The sequence below is a fragment of the Haliotis cracherodii genome, unplaced genomic scaffold (assembly GCF_022045235.1).
Source record: "Haliotis cracherodii isolate W230 unplaced genomic scaffold, xgHalCrac1.p SCAF_12, whole genome shotgun sequence".
NCBI classification, from domain to species: domain Eukaryota; kingdom Metazoa; phylum Mollusca; class Gastropoda; order Lepetellida; family Haliotidae; genus Haliotis; species Haliotis cracherodii.
The window spans coordinates 28,576,367-28,595,778 of record NW_027266267.1 but is presented as its reverse complement, the minus strand read 5'-3'; the positions used below and the strand labels follow the sequence as shown (position 1 = coordinate 28,595,778).

General features: G+C 39.6%; 1 protein-coding gene across 1 annotated transcript; it reads left to right on the top strand.

Moving 5' to 3' along the window:
* The first annotated feature begins 682 nt into the window (after positions 1-682).
* LOC139458322 (palmitoyltransferase ZDHHC3-like) lies at positions 683-19,063 on the top strand. Its single transcript, XM_071239711.1, has 8 exons — positions 683-807; positions 6,253-6,412; positions 7,433-7,542; positions 10,311-10,372; positions 10,742-10,829; positions 11,275-11,347; positions 11,756-11,864; positions 13,831-19,063. The coding sequence occupies exons 1-8, from the start codon at positions 689-691 to the stop codon at positions 13,905-13,907; spliced, it is 798 nt and encodes a 265-aa protein (XP_071095812.1). The 5' UTR covers positions 683-688; the 3' UTR covers positions 13,908-19,063.
* The last annotated feature ends 349 nt before the right edge of the window (positions 19,064-19,412 follow it).

The following is a 19,412-nucleotide window of genomic DNA, read 5'->3' as shown; positions in this document are numbered from 1 at the left end:
TTCGTTAAAATACGATATCCATAGTTGTTCTATATATACCACTCAAAAAATGTTGAGGACTAGCCGATTCTTACATATATAGTGAGTGAGTGAGTTGGGTTTAACGCCGCTTTTAACAGTATTCCAATTATATCACGGCGTGTCAGCTTAATTTGGGAGGAAAGCCCGAAGTGATGCAGGTCTCAGACGTTTACCACCTCGGTGAAACCCACGAGCACGGTATGGTGCTGACAAACCTTGAAACATAAACGGGGCGAACCGGGATTCGATCCTACAATCATAGGTTTCATGCGTACCCAAGGGACGCAACTCTGCACAGCGAATCGCGGCGCCTTAGACGACTGGGCCACCCGTGCCCCCTCTTACATATATAAAATGACTATAGTTCATCTGTCATGGCAGATTAGCTTTAGTAATATAAAAATATAAATAAATAAGTAAATTTACAAATATACAAATAAATTAATGAACTAGAATTAAACATAGAATCAGTATAAGTCCAAAATATTGATTTAGAAAACACCTTTCCTCTGCGAGTGTAGAAGTCCGTCTTTATTAACTTTGATGCTGCAGTAAAATGCCTGTCATCAAATCAAGGGAGGTGACTCTGATTCTTGCGCGACATAATTCATGAATTATCGACCAATGAGAATCCAGCATTTGCGTCGAGTGCCGAGTTCAATCCAACATGGTTGTGTTTCGGCCTGATCCGTGCGGTATCACCTGCATAATAATTACTTACATCGCAGTTCTTTACGCCGATTATGTCGTCGTCCGACATTTGGTCATCCCTTCGATGTCTGAGACGTGAGTTTTGCAAATGATAATATTTATGGCACATAATGAACCATTAAAATGGGTTGAGTCAAGATAGGTGTCCTGTCGGTTGAGTCAACACTCGTCCGTCACTCAGTGAAGGTATCTGTCATGCTTCCATTTAGTGGTTTGTAAGTCTATATCGTAATGAAATGTAGTTTACGTGACTCTTTACTGTGGACGGGTTGTTTTCAAGTTTACTCGTCTTTACTCTGATAAGAAAAACGGTTCTATGCGACGGTCGACCCGATTTCATTGATCGTGTTTACAGTTCCACACTTCCTAGTCAACGATCACAGTGTATGCTTTGCATCTAGCCTAGCCACACACACCCATGATCTGTACTTGCTGTGAATGTTTACATAATGTGACATATAATGAGCTATAAAGACACAACTTGTATCTGATATTATGAGTGAGTGAGTGAGTGAGTATTGTTTTAAGCCGCTTTTAGCAATATTCCAGCAATATCACGGCGGGGACACCAGGAATGGGCTTCACACATTGTACCCATGTACCATGGCGTGACGAGCTAACGCTTTAACCACTAGGCTACCCTCTGAAATTATGATTATCCTCCCATTTATAAGTATTTGAAACCACTTCCTATATCAATGTTATTATGAAACATGATATCACCTATGCTATTTTGAGGATTTTAAAATATAACCTGTCACAGCTGTTATTGTGCAACTAAAATCTAAAACTCTATTTTGTATGTCAGTCTCGATTGCATGAATAACCAGCTACAGTTTGATTAGAATCCCTAAACAGTTAAAAAATGTGCAAAGTGATATATTCATAATACCATGAATTCTGTTTTAATATTATCAGTAATCATTTGCAGATAGTTGGAGTGCAACAGTCTATCAAACTATCGCAATTGTTTGCCATTTGATATCAGGAGTAGATTTAACTGTTGGAAAATGTCACCCCTTATTAATTTAATTGGACACTGCTTGTGAATCATGTAGTTTTGAAGAGAAAATATTTAGGGGTATGAGGTTGTGTGGATGGTTAAAACAAGGGAAGATTTATGTCAATCATCTCAGGAAAATGACAACCCTCTGCCATTTTGTAATGTTGTTTACACTATCTTTATTTACATTGTTAATTTCTTATGTGAGATATCAATATTATGTACAGCCTCGTATTCCAGCGTATTCACACAATCCTCATGTCGATTATCTGTTCCGATTGTCATTACATATCTTCCAGTTTGGGTTGCAATCGTTCAGCCACTGTGTTTATCTGGGGAACAACGTACTAGACATTTCCCTCTCAAAAATAATGTCCTCCATATATGACATCAAGTTGCTAGTAAATCTCCAGAGATGATGTCACAATAGAACAATGTTTTAAATGAAATGAACCACGCTTCGTTCTTAATTGTTCTTTGCAATTTACCGAGTAGCTGTCTTATGTTTGCTCATAAATCATCATAAAAAAGGCAAATGGAAGCCAAGATTTAATCTCAGAGTGCAGGAGAAGGCGTTTTAGGGGTTAGGAGTTCCAAAATCTTCAGAGCCGTGCTAGGTGGCTGTGACCACAGGTTCAGCCACTTCGCAGCCTCCACCATTTAATATGTTTAGCTGTAGGCCAGTTAGTTTGGAGAAGGGCCAGTTATTTTTAAAAGGAGCCAGCCCTGCTGGCTACATATGAATTTGTTGTTAAATCTATCCCCTGGATATAATATGCCCATAGGAATTTAAAAGTGCAAATAGTATCGTCGATAGTTGCAATTAGTTATAAATAATCAAATTTCACAGTTGTCTGTATGCTTGGTTAGCCAGGATTACAACAACTTCAGATTAGAGTTACTTTCCTTGGTTTGAGTAGCAACAGGGAGGAAAATGACTTTGAGATTGTGAGCAATACTTTATTTATTTCTGTTACATTGATTAATATGATTATCAAGCCTTAAAGTTTGATACCACAACTGTCACAATACTTTTTCAATAGTGAAAAAAGCCCACATCATACAGAAAGTCTCGCCTTTCAGGTACATTTAAGAAACTGTCGACATTAATATTCATTCTAATGACAGGTACAAATAGTTTTAACTTTCACCTTAAGTCCATATGAAATAGGAACTTTTGCATTGAAATTCCGTGAGGAATATCTGCTATTGTAGTACTAGTTGTAGTTGTTTAAAATATTTTGACATCATGAAAACGGGTAATCATGGTAATAGGATATGAAACGATTTAGAAAAGATGAGTAGCCAGTTCAAGACTTTTCAAACCATGACATCCCAGCTGTTTGTCTTTATCTTGTTGCCGGTAATGTTAGTTTTGAATTATTCAAGCCATTCTAATAAACAATTAAACCCCATTCACAGTTTTTATATCTACATGCCCAAACTTGGCTCTTAGCATCATTTTCAGTTGATTAAATGTTAATTTAATTGTTATGATATGACTTATTAGCTGTGGGTGCTGGGCAGAAAATATGGCTAAAGACTGCAGACCTTTGAGGCTGCGGGGTAAAAGAGGTCTTCAGCAACCCTTGCTTGCAGTAAAAGGCGACCATGCTTATCGAGGAGGCTACTAACAGGATCGGGTGGTCATGCTCGCTGACTTGGTTGAAGCATGTCATTGATCCCAATTGTGTAGGACGATGCTCATGATATCAATCACTGGACTGTCTGGTCCAGACTCGATTATTTACAGACTGCCGTCATATAGCTGTAATATTCCTGAGTGCGGCGTTAAACAACAAACCAACCAGCCAACTCAAGCATAAAAAGTCAGAAGGAATGCTGGCATAGTCAGAAAGAAATGCGTACATTAGCAACTTGTACCTAAGTGTAACTGCCGTCATATAGCTGTAATATTGCTGAGTGCGGCTTTAAACAACCAATCAACTAAAGATTGCAAACCTAGTGGTGAGTCAAGATGACCACTAGTCTGTCAAACCTGTTACCATGGTTACTGATTACTAGGAACTAGTCCAACAAGAATTATGGATTATTTGGATTTGTTTTTTAATTGTAACATTGATGTTTCTTTGATCAATTATTATCAGATGCATCCAGATTTACTATGTCCCAAATTAAAAAAAATGTGGTGTTGGATGTGTGGCAACATGAATATTTTATTGCTTATACAGAAAATATTTTTTTAACGTATTTAAATGGAAAAAAACCCTCATTTGTTAAATTATTTAACTTGTTCAATGAATGATACTTGTAGAATCAATGGAGACAGATTGTGCCACCACATCTTCTCAAGGAAAGGGAGTTAACTGACAATTAAAGTTCAAAACAATCTGATCGGTTATCATTATCTAGGTTCGTCTGGTTGTAATGAAAAGAGTTTTATCCCCCGAAGTGCATCAAACCACTTAAGCACCTTGATTGAAATGAACAGATTTGGAAAATATCTGTCAACGCCCAGTTGACGGTACACAAACATAGCTACAGATAAGCAGCATATTTGCGTAAAATACCCCCCAAAATATTCAAAACCCTGTTACTTTCAATTAACTTACGTACAGAAATGCATGCATTAGATGAAAAACTGAAATGTATAATAACACATCAGGTAAATACTCAATGAAGCTCTTTCAGTATGTGTACAATGGAGCTAATTTGCAAAACACAATTACGAGCTAATTTACTTTCCGAGTTAAGCCTGTATATTTAGAACTGCTATAATCATCTAAAACATTATTTCATTTTTTTTAGTCTTAAAATGTTCACTGCTTTTGGGAAAAACCCAATAGAGTGATGAAAAAATATTGGTTACCCAATGAAAAATGTAATAACCCAATTGAAATAGAAACCCTAGAGTAGAAACTCAACTGCTCAAAAAGTTATCTGGAGCTCTGACATGCTTTGCAAATCCTGGCTCAGGAGAGTAATTATTTAGAACAACTGGTTTAAGTGTCATGCCAGAGAAATGTGGCTGCAGAGGACCGCCATGCTGGATGGGTCCGGGGTACTTCTGACAATATACAATATCCTTTATAATGGAGGAGGAACTATCCCCTCATTCAACTCGGAGGTGATGACTAACAACGTTTTGATGTTTCCTGTGTTTGATGCTACCATGCTACATTCATCTTCCTGAGGTTTGGGTGTTAACTGACTGAAAATCCAGTTTCCACCCTTGCTGAACTAGGCTGGAATTTCATGGTTCTATTGTTGTGCCACTAGTGGTTATTACAAATTATGTCCTTTCTATGTTTGGAGTGAGTGAGTGAGTATGGTTTTACGCCGCTTTTAGCAATATCCCAGCAATATCACGGCGGGGAACACCAGAAATGGGCTTCACACATTGTACCCATGTCGGGAATCGAACCCGGGTCTTCGGCATGACAAGCGAACGCTTTAACCTCTAGGTTACCCGACCGCCCCCTTCTATGTTTTGAAACCCCCAGTCAGGAAGATCTTTCTTGTAATAAAACGGGTCTTATCTCGTGTAGTGCATCAAATCACATGTGCACCTTGATTACAAACATGAAAAGATTTGGAAAATATCTGTGCATGCCCAGTTGATGGTACACATGATTTTGAATTCCTGAAGTCAACCGAAATTTTCACAGCAGCTGCCATATTGTTTTTAAATCAAATGTCTGTTTCGTTTTGGACTGTGCATAGATTCGTTAGTCCTGTCAAAACACATTCCTGACCAACTCGTGTTATTTCGGGACAAGCAAATAGCAACTCGTGCCCCTCTCATAACCATTTTTGCGACCGGGTTCCGTCTTAGTGCAAACGGGCATAACTAAAAGAATTGTCAACTCACGTTTTGGTATACATATATTTCCCCCATATATTATATATATTTCAGATGCAATTTAAAGCACATCTGGACATACAGTATGACTGAACACATTTAACTGTGTCTTGGGTATATTTTTAGATGCATGACATATGTAAAACCAAAAATTATTTTTGAGGGATTCTTTGACGAAGAATTTGAAGACATACACGCATTCTGATTGGTTTGTCATATTTTCTCACATAACATTCAGAGGGACAAGTCTTCTTGCAGGTTACAGAAAGGGGTGAGTGGTGACAAATGGTCAAAACATTGCCTCCTAGTTCAGCAAGGGAGGAAACTGGACATTTATAGTCAGTTATCTCCCTTGCCTCAGGAAGACGGCATCCCCATTGCCTAACAGTATTTAGAATGTGCATCATTTTCCTTCTGGGTTGGGAAAATGACCCATTTGCACAGAACTTTCACTTGGCATTGTATTGTTATTTAGTTCTGTTGATTTTCGCATAGTAAACATTTTGTCTTGATAATGCAGGACCAGCTACATACTCTTAGGACGTCTTTTAAAAGATGATTTTCTATGGCTGCCTCTACTGATTGTATACATTTTTCTCGATGTTAATACAGGTTTCACCAAATGTTTTTGGGTAGGATATACCTGTACACATGTATGTACACTGTTCCTTATCTATGCATGTTTTGCTTGCAGTTTCTGGGGTGCTGTCCATGTGGTGGTGTTCAACACGATTCTGTTCCTGCTGACAATATCTCACATGCGGGCGGTCATGTCTGACCCTGGGGTGGTGCCACTCCCCACCACCAGTATCGACTTCTCCGACATGCACTCGGGGAAGCAGACCAAGTGCACGGTAGATACATTTTGTAATAACAGGGCAGGGATAGTGGTCTAGGGGTAGAGCATCCGGGGTTTGATCCCTGGTCGTGTCATACCAAAAGACATTATAAATGTTATGGCTTTGTCGAAGTGACTTTTATATCACTGACCAATTCGATCGAAATAACATACCTGTTTCCTCCTACGGTGTCTCTGTACTTCCTTCAGATTTTGAATAACAAGCATGGACTACATATACAGTGAAAACAGTACAGATTTTAAGAATATATACATGATATAAGTTCAGTTCTTAAATTATGCATTAATATAACTTCTAATTTGGAACATATACAGTAGACATCTTTGCACAAACGCACACACAACTATGTCTAAATAACTTCTCATATTGGTATCGATCGTCTAATTTACCATCGATGAACCAAGTTCACATAATGGAAATAAAATTTTGCATAAGGGGTAATATGTATCCAGCAGATGCTGAATGAAAGGCTGATGACCTTGATCAGTTGATGGCAACTAAGACTAAGCTGTTAAAACTGTATGTTAAATCAACGCAGCAATACAAGGACAGATACCATGAGATCTGGCCGTGTCATACTGCCTTTATGAGGGTACTGACGTTAGTTCATTGTAACGTGTGCAGTCAACTTCACCTGCTTGCGCGCTGGTAAAAATGACTACTGGCAAATAGCTGAAACTACAACAGATTCTTTGTGAACTACCGTAGTATGGTATGAAATAAAAAAAAATCGCCCCAAATTGCTTGCCAAAGGCAAAATCCCTGAATAATGATGATGATGATGATGATGATGATGATGATGATTATAGACAGGTGACACAGTGCAATACTCCACACTACATATGCTCCTAGCACCTGAGATAAATACATCCAATACATACATTCTAATTGTATTCCGAGTTCCCTGGGGAGTATACAATCCAATCTTTCTACCGGGTACCCATGTGTTGCTGGATGAACAGAGGCTGCCTTGGAACAAAGTCACTGACCCATGTTCCTGTGTTTGTGTTGCAGGGCGATGGATGGACTGTTTGTATGAAGTGCGAGACGTACCGACCGCCACGAGCTCACCACTGCCGCGTCTGTCGTAGGTGCATCCGAAGAATGGACCATCACTGTCCGTGGTAAAGAAACAGTAGCAGATATTTTTGTAGCCGCAGTAAACTACGTTTATAACATACACGTTTATAACGAACTGACCGATATAACAGTCAGTCCCGGACGTTGGTTCACTGTGTTGTCAGTACTTCAGTGAGTTGTATACACTACATTCTCCCATCACCCAGTATTTGATGTAACGGTAAACCTCAACAAGACAGTCAGGCAGATGACCCTTATTGTTGCCTGCCCATCTTCCAAGTTAACTGCCTGTATTCAGGCATTATACATATAGAAAACTCCTAGCAAAAACTAAGAGATTTATGCGTCGTGAACCAGTTGAAATAATGGAAACAATTTACTTGAGAATCTACAACGAGTTATAATAAAACTGAATCAGTAAGTAGTCTTACAATTAGCTGCTAGACAGTCGGGCAGGGGGGGAAACTTTCAGGCAGCCCCACTGAAAGGTGTCCAGCCCCGGCAAGCAGTTGTTACACTGCTATCACTCGCGATTACATATGTCAGGTTGAAGAGTAGCTGCTATTTATATCCAACGAATCAAGCGACGGCGTGGTACAAGCAACAGTGAAACGTGCTCAGCTCCAGCCAATGAGTGATCAGAGTTTGACCTCATCATTCCCATCTTCCCGAGGCAAGTGAGTTAACTTACTTTAAAAGTCCAGTTTCCACCCTTGCTGAACTAGGCTGGTATTATGGAGTTACGTTTTGGCTGGACTAACGAGTCTATGCATAGTCCAATCACAATCACGCAACAAAATTGAAATCCAGTTTGTAAAATGTGATGCAGTTTTCGGTTGATTGCAATATTTGCAAAGCATGTGGACCATCAACTCGTCAACAGTTATTTTCCAAAACTGTTCATGTTTTTAATCAAGGTGCTCATGTGATTTGATGCATTTCACGATGTAAGACCCGTTTTATCACAATATAGATCTTAATTATCAATCAGATCGTCTTGACTGGGCACCGCAATTTTGTTTGAAGCAAATGCAAGTGATACGAGAGGTGGAATCTGATTGGTCCATAGGAGAGGCATAGAAGGGACATAACTCGTAATAGCCACTGGTGACGCTACGGTCGAACCCACAAATTCCAGCCTCGTTTGGCAAGGGTGGAAACTGGACTTTTAAAGTGACTTCACTCTCTTGCCTCGGGAAGATGCATCATTCCTCACTCAAAGAGTCGTACCATCTGCTCTGCACATTGAGTCAATGTCAGGCAGTTATTTTAAGGGGTTCTCAAATTCATTGCCTCGTTATTCGTGATTTATGAACAGGTCCATTTCATTAGCGCACAATAGTTCACCCAAATCACTCCCAGGGATTTATCTCGATCTGCCCAAAGTCTTCAGCAAATGTCAATAAATTTTCCAAATGGGAATTTCCCAGTCCATGATGATTGTTGTTATAACTAATGTAGATGGCTTGGCACGGTTGACTTGTATCTGACTGATATTTCCCCTACAGGTCAGACAGGGGCAGTTTGGAATGCTAGATAAATGCCTGCCACTACTACATGGCAAAGCAGCCGTATGGATTCATGAGACATAGTGGAATGTAGTGTATTGAGGACTGACTCACAGATAAAAGTTTGGGAGTCAAAATTTCCATAAATGTTATGAAATAGCTTCACATATATGAAATATCAGATATCACACAAACCATTTTATACTTTGTGTATAAATATTCAAATCAATAAGCATGATACATCTACCAGAGTGGCCCAGTCGTCTAAGGTGATGCAATTCGCTGTGCTGAGTTGCGTCCCTTGGGCATCTCAGAATCCTATGACTGTGGGTTCCGATCTCAGTTCACCCCGATTATGTTTCTAGGTGCTGTGGGTTTCACCAAAGTGGTAAATGTGTAAAACCTGCATCACTTTGGACTTTCCTTCCACATGAAGTTGGTACTCCATGGTATAACTGGAATACTGATCATAGTACGTTAAACCCAACTCACCACCAGGGGCCAAACCGGGCTTGAACATTTTAGTATCAATATTAATCGACTGAGAAGTATCACGATATATTGCAATCTTGATAAATAATAAGATTAATTATTCTGTATATACTGACAAAAAAGTCAGTGACCATGAATATTTGTGGGGCTATTTTTCTGTGGTGACGGCAGAGCACACAATTTAATAAAAATATCCCCCGAAATATTCATGATCCCTGACTTTTTTGTCAGTATATAAATTACCTATTGAGATTTAATTCAAAATATAGATTAGGCTGATGTTTTAAATTATTATTTCTGCCTTCTCATGGCCCGCCAATATTTCGGTGGAAGTGAATTAGTATCAATGTTTCATAAATTTGCACCGAAACAGAATCGACTTTGATAATTTACCGATACATCAATATTGTAATAAACAGAGACATCCCAGTCTAAACAGCCCATCACCTGGGCTTTCTTGACACAACAAGCTGACTATCTATTTTGGCTTGGACAAGTCTAAATTTACTATGCGGCTACTTGACGCCCTATTACCTGACCCTACGCGGGTACCCACTGTAGGTCTCAAGTTGGGTACAAAATGCTCAATTGGGAATATATTATTGTTTTACTTGAGTCCTGGCAACAAGTATTTAGATACAGTATAAAATGGTTAAATCGTGCATACACTGAGGTTAACTGATCCGAGCCCTACCATCTATGATGATTATGACTAAAATACTGTTGAAAGAGTTGCTGACAGCAACTGATTCCCTTGTAACAATGGTAAGCAGTCATGTTGCAGGTTCTAATTTTTTCCTTCTGTCTTGCAGGATCAACAACTGTGTTGGAGAATTTAACCAAAAGTTTTTTATTCAGTTTTTATTTTATGTAGGTAAGTAAACTAAAGTCTTATTGAATTAGGTTTGTGATATCAAATTGACAAGATCCAATCTCATTAAAGTCAGATCTTAGTTCTCGCTATCGCTAAACAAAGACCTGAGGACATCCCATTATTTTTTTGGTCCAGACTATATTTATTTTATAATACAAGCAGTCATCATGTAGTTGGAATATTGTCTGACTCAGACTCGATTATTTACAGACTGCCGTCATATAGCTGGAATATTGCTGAGTGCTAAAAGCGGTGCAAAACAATACTCACTCACTCACTATTTTTCAGACAGTAAATTAGGTTTTCCGTGAATGAGCCAGCATTTTATTTAGAAGAATTACAAGTTTGTGTTTTTTGTTTTACTTCCAGGGATGTCAAGTATTTATGCTGTTACCATGGTGATAGTGGCCTGGATAGTGGATCCCACCCCTGTTGAAAGTATCCGCCATATCAAATTGTGAGTTATCTCTCTTGTCCTTGTGGCATTTCAATTCATTTTGAGACAAGGTCAATGTCCCTAAGTTTTAAGACATCCCTCTCTCTCCCCCCCTCCTCTGAAAATGTTGATTTCCTTAATTTAGTGGCCTCCCTTTTGTCCCTCATTCTTGTGTTTTTGTTTTGCTCTGCTTTTCAAGAACGTTTATCAGGTGAAGTTTATTTGCTGGTGTTGAAAGTCGTGTCAGGTTTTCATGGTTCATATTTGCCATTCTGTTACATACTGCACTGGTGGATGTAACACACAAAAGAATCTAAACACAATCAGGGCTTTCCTTCAACAGTGAGTTGAACTTTCACCCAATGGTAAACATGTTACATCCAAAGTGGTCAATGATGTGGATGATAATTGATAATATATACATATATATATATATATATATAAATAGTTGTGTGTTTTGTTTCAGATTGCATTCCATAATTCTGGTGATAGAGTCCATACTATTTGGCCTGTTTGTTATAGCAATAGGATGTGATCAGGTAAGTCTTCCAAGTCTCCAGTGAATTCAGCTTACTGTGCATCTCTTCAGCTGACACCTGTGTTATGGCAGAAATTCTGTTTTATATGGCATTAAACCAAATCACTTACCCTATCGCGGAACACCCCTTGCTGTTGCCCACAATTCAACTGAAACATTTGTCAAGTATTTATTCATAAACTACTGCGTAATACACTGAAGACATGGGAGAAAAGACACAGTGTGCAGATATGCATGATCTGTGAAACTCCGAGGGAGAATAGGTCTTCAGCCTTTCTTTAAACTAGTGGAACAGCTTTAGAATGTGTATTTTGGGGTATTTGTTTTGGATATGTTGTTGTTCTCTTTTATTACTTTGCAATAACATACAGTTCACTGGGTTAGATAATGTGTGTTTGTTTCCTTGAAGATATCGTCAATTTTGAATGACGAAACTGCTGTAGAGCATGTGAAGCGAGAGGGGCCACGTCGTCAGAAGAAATCAACGATGGCTTTGTTCCAAGAAGTGTTTGGTAGAGGTAGGCAGCACTATACACTCGTCCTGAATACGCTGGGACTGCTACCATGCTATACATTGTTTGGTAGAGGTAGGCAGCACTATACACTCGTCCTGAATACGCTGGGACTGCTACAATGCTATACATTGTTTGGTAGAGGTAGGCAGCACTATACACTCGTCCTGAATACGCTGGGACTGCTACAATGCTATACAGAGTTTGGTAGAGGTAGGCAGCACTATACACTCGTCCTGAACATGCTGGGACTGCTACAGTGCTATACAGTGTTTGGTAGAGGTAGGCAGCACTATGCACTCGTCCTGAATACGCTGGGACTGCTACCATGCTATACAGTGTTTGGTAGAGGTAGGCAGCACTATACACTCGTCCTGAATACGCTGGGACTGCTACAATGCTATACATTGTTTGGTAGAGGTAGGCAGCACTATACACTTGTCCTGAATACGCTGGGACTGCTACAATGCTATACAGTGTTAGGTAGGGGTAGGCAGCACTATACACTCGTCCTGAATACCTGGGACTGCTACAGTGCTATACAGTGTTAGGTAGAGGTAGGCAGCACTATACACTTGTCCTGAATACCCTGGGACTGCTACAATGCTATACAGTGTTAGGTAGAGGTAGGCAGCACTATACACTTGTCCTGAATACCCTGGGACTGCTACAATGCTATACAGAGTTTGGTAGAGGTAGGCAGCACTATACACTCGTCCTGAATACCTGGGACTGCTACAATGCTATACAGTGTTAGGTAGAGGTAGGCAGCACTATACACTTGTCCTGAATACCCTGGGACTGCTACAATGCTATACAGTGTTAGGTAGAGGTAGGCAGCACTATACACTTGTCCTGAATACCCTGGGACTGCTACAATGCTATACAGTGTTAGGTAGAGGTAGGCAGCACTATACACTTGTCCTGAATACCCTGGGACTGCTACAGTGCTATACAGTGTTAGGTAGAGGTAGGCAGCACTATACACTTGTCCTGAATACCCTGGGACTGCTACAATGCTATACAGTGTTAGGTAGAGGTAGGCAGCACTATACACTTGTCCTGAATATTGTGGGACTGCTACAATGCTATACAGTGTTAGGTAGAGGTAGGCAGCACTATACACTTGTCCTGAATACCCTGGGACTGCTACAATGCTATACAGTGTTTGGTAGAGGTAGGCAGCACTATACACTTGTCCTGAATATTGTGGGACTGCTACAATGCTATACAGTGTTAGGTAGAGGTAGGCCTTGTCTCAGTATTTCAATCAGTATTTGCTTTGAAAATAATCACTTTGACCATGATGACTTGAAAAAGCCTTGATTTTTAGAGTTTGTCTTGAACAGCTGCTCGTTCACTGTGAACATTTTGTTTACCATGTTATAAAAATCATAGTAAAATTAACAATAACTGATTTTCGACTTATGAAAATTATTTGTAATTATGAGAACTACCGCTTTGTTTTGCAGTTGTTTGTCCTCATTTCCATTACCAAATCTACAACTTGTTTTCAAATCCTTTTTTTTAACTTTCCTTTTTCTTCAAGAATGTGTCTGTGTAAGGGAGGTAACTCTTTGAATGACATTCAGAGGATCACTTTAACATGTTTAACAAATTTCTGTTTTTTGGTTCAAAGTCTTGGGAACTATTCAGAAGAAGCATAGCAGGGTAACTTTTTTGGCCATTGAGTTTTTACTCGCCTGTTTTCATTCACATTGGGTATTGAGGTATTGATAGTTTTCCGTGTGTATTCAAGGCAGGATAGTATTTTATCAAGTTCACCAATCGGATCTCATCATTCTGACGTGGAGGTATGATAAAGTGTTATCACACTATTGCAGGGTTAGAAATTAACACTAACCTGCTAGCCAGGGGCTAGTAAAAATTCCTGCGTGCTAGTAGAAATTCTCCAATTTCCCCATTGTTTTAACATTACTATCATTACAAGGGCATTTTGTTAATGTTTCAGGTCACCCTCTGGTGTGGCTGTGCCCTCTGCACTATGACCCTGTGACCCCAGAAGTGCCCATGCATTACAATGTGTGACAGGTCAGAGGTCAAGGTCAAGGTTGGCTGTGTGAATGTGAAGGATGCCAGGACAGATATGTTTTTAGTATTTATCACTTTGATGTGTCACTGTACAAGGAATCGGTTGTCAGTCATTGCATATAGAGCTGGCTACAGCAAGTTTTTTTACATGATCTGTGAGCTGTTGTCAGTGAATTTGACCCTATTATTATCTGCACCCTTAGACACACTGATGCCCATGTGGGCTGCAGCACAAGTATACTCAACAATAAAAGTTACTGTCATCAGGTTCTTATGGCCTTAGAAATATGTCTTTTTTAGAGTAGTCTAGAGGACTAGTGTTGCCCTTATTTCACTAGTCTTCAGAGTCTGTAACTAGTCCTGCTTGAACATGACACAAATGCTTTCTAGCGTTTCTTTACATTTGCTGTCAGTTCTGTTCAGTTTCAATTTGTAGCCAAATTAAAGCACTGGGAACTGGTCAGTGAGGACAACCAGCATTGGCTTCTTACTTGTCCTCCGCACAGTGGAGTAGTCATGGGGTAGTGGAAATTTTAAAGGCTGTTATGCTCATACTGTGATATTAAAATCAACAAAAGTAATCTCTTTCTTCTAATACATAAAATGTTTGCAATGCATTGGATAGCTATTTAATTTGTCATGCTGAAGGCCATGTTTCGTTGCCCCAAATAGGTAAAATGTGTGCAGCCATCTATAAGATATTGCTTGAATATTGTTAAAAGTGGCAAAAACTCAACTTGTGATTAGTGTGTTCTTTACACAAGCTTTTATGAATAGTGTGGTCATGGTCATTATAAGTATATGGATTCTGTGGTACTTGGTTGGCATTTGATTGGCATTTGATTGGCATATGATTGGCATTTGATTGGCATTTGATTGGCTAACCTAGCAATTTTTTCCCATTAATGTTTCCAACTAACTGACTAAGATCCAGGTTACAACAGGTCTTCAATAACGTATGCTTGCCGTAAGAGGCGACTAACGGGATTGTGTGGTCAGACTCACTGACTTGGTTAATGCCTGCCATAGTATCCCAGTTGCGTAGAGATATGCTCCTTATGTCAATCACTGGATATCAGTTCCAGACGTGATTATTTACAGACCACTGTCATATAGCTGGAATATTGCCTAGTGCGACGTTAAACAACAGTGAAAGAAAGAAAGAAAGAAAGAAAGAAACACTAACAGACTTCGGCCTTCTGAGTGGCTGCTAATAGAATGGACAAGGTTTGTGTTGCATCAATTTGCTGCATGATGTTTCTGATTTTGTATTGTTATCTAGTGTTTGTGTTATTGAGTCACCATGTTTTTATAAGAATTGACTTCCCTATGTTTTTGTGTTTATTGAATTATAATGGTGTGCATTGTTTGTGTAAATCTACATGTTCACTGGTTTTTATGTTTTTGCCTCCATATGTGGGAAAGATACTGGGTCAATGAGACAATTAGACATGTGCCACGTGAATGGGATGTGTGCTTCAATATTTGAACCCTGTACACAGACTCAGGCTACACTGCTCTGTCTCGCAGTGTTCATGTTGTTGTGTACACACACATTGTAACGCAGGAGGCGACCAAAGGGATCTTGTGGTCAGGCTCGCTCACTTGGTTGATTGCATGTCATCGTACCCCGATGACGTGGATCGTTGCTTGCAATATCAATCACTGGATTGTCTGGTCCAGACTCAATTGTTTACAGGCAGCTGTCATAGAGCTGGAATAGTGTTCAGTGTGGTGTCGAGCAACTGTCAAACAAATGCTGTGTACACAGTTGGAAGATTAATCGATATGATCATAGTGATTATACATTATCAGTTATGTATGAATTAACATAATCACAGAAACTTTTGTTGTTGAGTATATTTTCAAATCTTGTTAGGGACTGGTCATTCATTATAGGGGACGGGGTCAGAGGAAATCTTGAGGGTGACCAATAGTTTTGCACAGTCTTGTGCTTTTTCTGGGAGGGTCGTGAAAAACAAGACCTAGGACATGGGGAGGGGCATCCAAAAATATGACAAGCATCAGGGGAGGGTCATTATTTTCAGTGCACAAAAACCTCTGACCACCCCTCTGTAATAAATGACCAGTCCTTACGTCACTTAATGGGACCACAAGAGAATGTTGGCATGAGAATTTGAGCGATTCCCATTTTTCCCTTTTTTTATCCCATATGTGTCAACAGGGTTTTACCATAAACCAAATATTTTCTCCAAAAATTGTTTGGATGGATGCATATAACATTCACTGAGAATCCCAAGGGAGACAGAGTGGTGTGTCTGTATCAATCATTAAAACTAATTCAACTGTAGGCCTACATGTAAAATTGCATATATATTTCCAATCAAAAACCCAAGTTCAGTCTTTTCCATGACTCATTATCAACACTCAGTCATAAAGGAAATCTCATATGAACAGAGGGCGTCACATCATGTATCAGGCTGTGATGTCATTAAGTTTCATGGACGTCAAGTGTAGAGTGCTACATTTCGACATCAAGGTCACAGTGATTACCTTTGACCCCTGTTGGAATGTCTGGAAGTACTGACTCTTACCACTTAGAAACAGGGTTGTCTCCCTTTGATCATAATCTTTCAAGCTCCTCCCCAGCCCGTGACACCTTTGTTACACACTCGGTAACATCGCTGCCACCAGTGTGGACGTGGCCATTACAAGAATCGTGAAATTTGCCCTCTTACCCCAAATGTAGTCACGTTTTTATTTTTTAATGTCTTTGGGAATGCCATTATTTTGAATTTGAAAAAGTTTCCAACTGACCAGATTTTACAGATGAATTCACCTTTTTGTTTGTTTGATAAGAATGGTTCGAGATTGAAGATGAAGGAAAATGCCCCCACTCCCCCCTTACATTCTACCTACACCAATTGCATGATGGTTCAAATTAAATAGAAATTCAAATTGAGATACAAAGAAAATAATGTAGTTGTGGTAAGAGTATTCGGCGTCACGACTGTCATCACTTGTTTGTAAACATAACGGTCAGTCAGTTGCGAGGTCAACTCCAAGCATGGTTGTGGCCACCTAACACAGTAGGGAGCTTTTACTGGTGGCAGCGACAGTATAGACATGATAGAAGGCTCCGCGAGTTGGCTATCGCAGTAAGGAGCTGGATGATGTTTGTGAGATGAAGGGGAGACAACCAGCTTGGGAAGAGGTGTGACTGCTTCATTTCATGATTACAGTAACAGTAGCAGAGATGCCAATGATTTTTCTTTTGTTGCTATTCCTAAATTTTCAATTCATTCTGTCAGTATTATATAAGTGAATTATATGAATTAATTATGAATTTTGTCAACAAAACCAACATAACCTGTAATTTTCACCTACTATTAACCTCTTTGCAGTTATGTTACATATGCAGCCTATTAATTATCAACTAAAAATCACATGTTATAGCTTGTCATGGAAACAGATTTGGGCAGTTTGGGTGATCATATTTTTTAAATATAAAAATGCTTTGTTTTTATCAAAACAATTGAAGTCTGGTGTGCTAATATTAATTACTACTCTTTATTAATAAAATTACTTATTTTTAGATGCCATTTATCCCAGATATTCCTGATTGCCTCGATGCTGCTTTGGCGTCTCTCTGTGATCTTTACCTAAATTGTTGCCGTAACACAGCTTATTGTTTACTGCTAAAGTTTATCACAATGAGGGAGGCTGGGAAAGAGTGGCTGGGAGACGCACTGTGTCATAGAGCCCTGCCAGTTGCTGTGTGGAGTTGTGTCCCTTTGCTACCAGGATCTGCTGGCCAATATGTCTGAATTAATATCCCATGTTTGTCAGCATGATTGTGTGGTTTCAGCATAGTGGTGAATGTCCATGACACTTGGCTACAACAGTACTGTGACATACAGGGAGGGCTCAATCACTGGAATATCCAACTTACTCAAATTAGACCGTTTTTTCCAGCTCCATGTTACATTGATTTGTTTTATTATAGAAACAAACACTGTTGATCTAGTTAGCAGACTTTATATTGTTGGAATAATATCATATCTACTTCTCCAATGCAGTTAAAGAACACCTGATCTCGTCATATGGCTACAGATTAACTCTAGTCAAGATTGTGTGTTCTTTAACTTCTCTTCAGTTTTATATGTTTAAGCTTTTATGTCTCCGCCGTGTTTGTAATAACTCGGCTCTAACTGATGCACACTCAGCACTTTCCATGCTCAACTGTTACTGTGCTGATGTGAAATCACTGGGAATAGTGTGTTGTACCAGAGTGTAGACTTCATTGTGAAGCACGTATTGTTATGTCATACACATTTATAATATAAATTACGTTTTTCCTGACAGGGATTTATTTCACCTGCCCAGAGGCTGATATTTGATCCTAAGTCTGCAGCAAATATCAATCCAAATTCCCAAATTGGAGTTGAGAATTTCCGAATTTATTTTATTTAAGTTGGGGGGCACGGGTGGCCCAGTCGTCTAAGGCGCCGCGATTCGCTATGCAGAGTTGTGTCCCTTGGGCATACCAGAAACCTGTGATTGTGGGTTCGAATTCCGGTTCGCCCCGATTATGTTTCTAGGTTTGTCAGCACCATACCCATGCTCGTGGGTTTCACCGAAGTGGTGAACGTACAGATGGGGATGTTTGGGTGTTTAGGATAAAAGGGGGAAATGTATGAAACTGCATTTCTGTAGCAAGATGGAGTGGAAGCAGATTCCTTGTTGTCAATTATCAAGGATTAGAGAACTTGACAAACTATGTTTTCTGTCAATAGGACAAGTGATGCAGAAAAGTTATTTGTGTACAGAAAATTTTTACCACAGAATATAAGGGTTGACTTTAAAACACTTTCTGTCACAAATTCACCCCAGTTACCATGCATTCATCAATCGTAAACCAAATAGACAGTTCATTTTCCCCCTCACCATTCAGACCAGCTTGATTTTTGAATCATTATTCACATCATCTTGTTTCAGTGACCCGAGTGTAATTCTCTGTGAAGAGTTGCCTCCCTTAGCTGTGCCAGGATCCTATGATCATGGATACGAATATCAGATTCTTCCTGATTATGTTTCAAAGTCAAACATCACATCAGCCTTTTATGATTCATCAATCTGAAATAATTGACCTACTGGTCAAGCATCTGTGTGCCCAGCTCACTTCATTCATCCATTAGGGGGGCACGGGTGGCCCAGTCGTCTAAGGCGCCGCGATTCGCTGTGCAGAGTTGCGTCCCTTGGGCACGCCAGAAACCTATGATTGTGGGTTCGAATCCCGGTTCGCCGCAATTATGTTTCTAGGTTTGTCAGCACCATACCCGTGCTCGTGGGATTCACCGAAGTGGTAAACGTCTTAGACGTACATCACTTCGGGCTTTCCTCCCACATTAAGCTGACACGCCGTGATATAACTGGAATACTGTTAAAAGCGGCGTTAAACCCAACTCACTCACTCACTCACTCATTCATCCTTTAGCAGCTGTTACTTCTTGTGTGAATGTTCATGATAAACATTATGTT

Coding starts and splice junctions, on each gene's coding strand:
- LOC139458322 (XM_071239711.1), top strand. CDS start 689: ATGGTTGTGTTTCGGCCTGATCCGTGCGGTATCACCTGCATAATAATT. Junction 6,413..7,432: donor GGAAGCAGACCAAGTGCACG/GTAGATACATTT, acceptor TTTGTGTTGCAG/GGCGATGGATGGACTGTTTG. Junction 11,865..13,830: donor CCAAGAAGTGTTTGGTAGAG/GTAGGCAGCACT, acceptor TTAATGTTTCAG/GTCACCCTCTGGTGTGGCTG.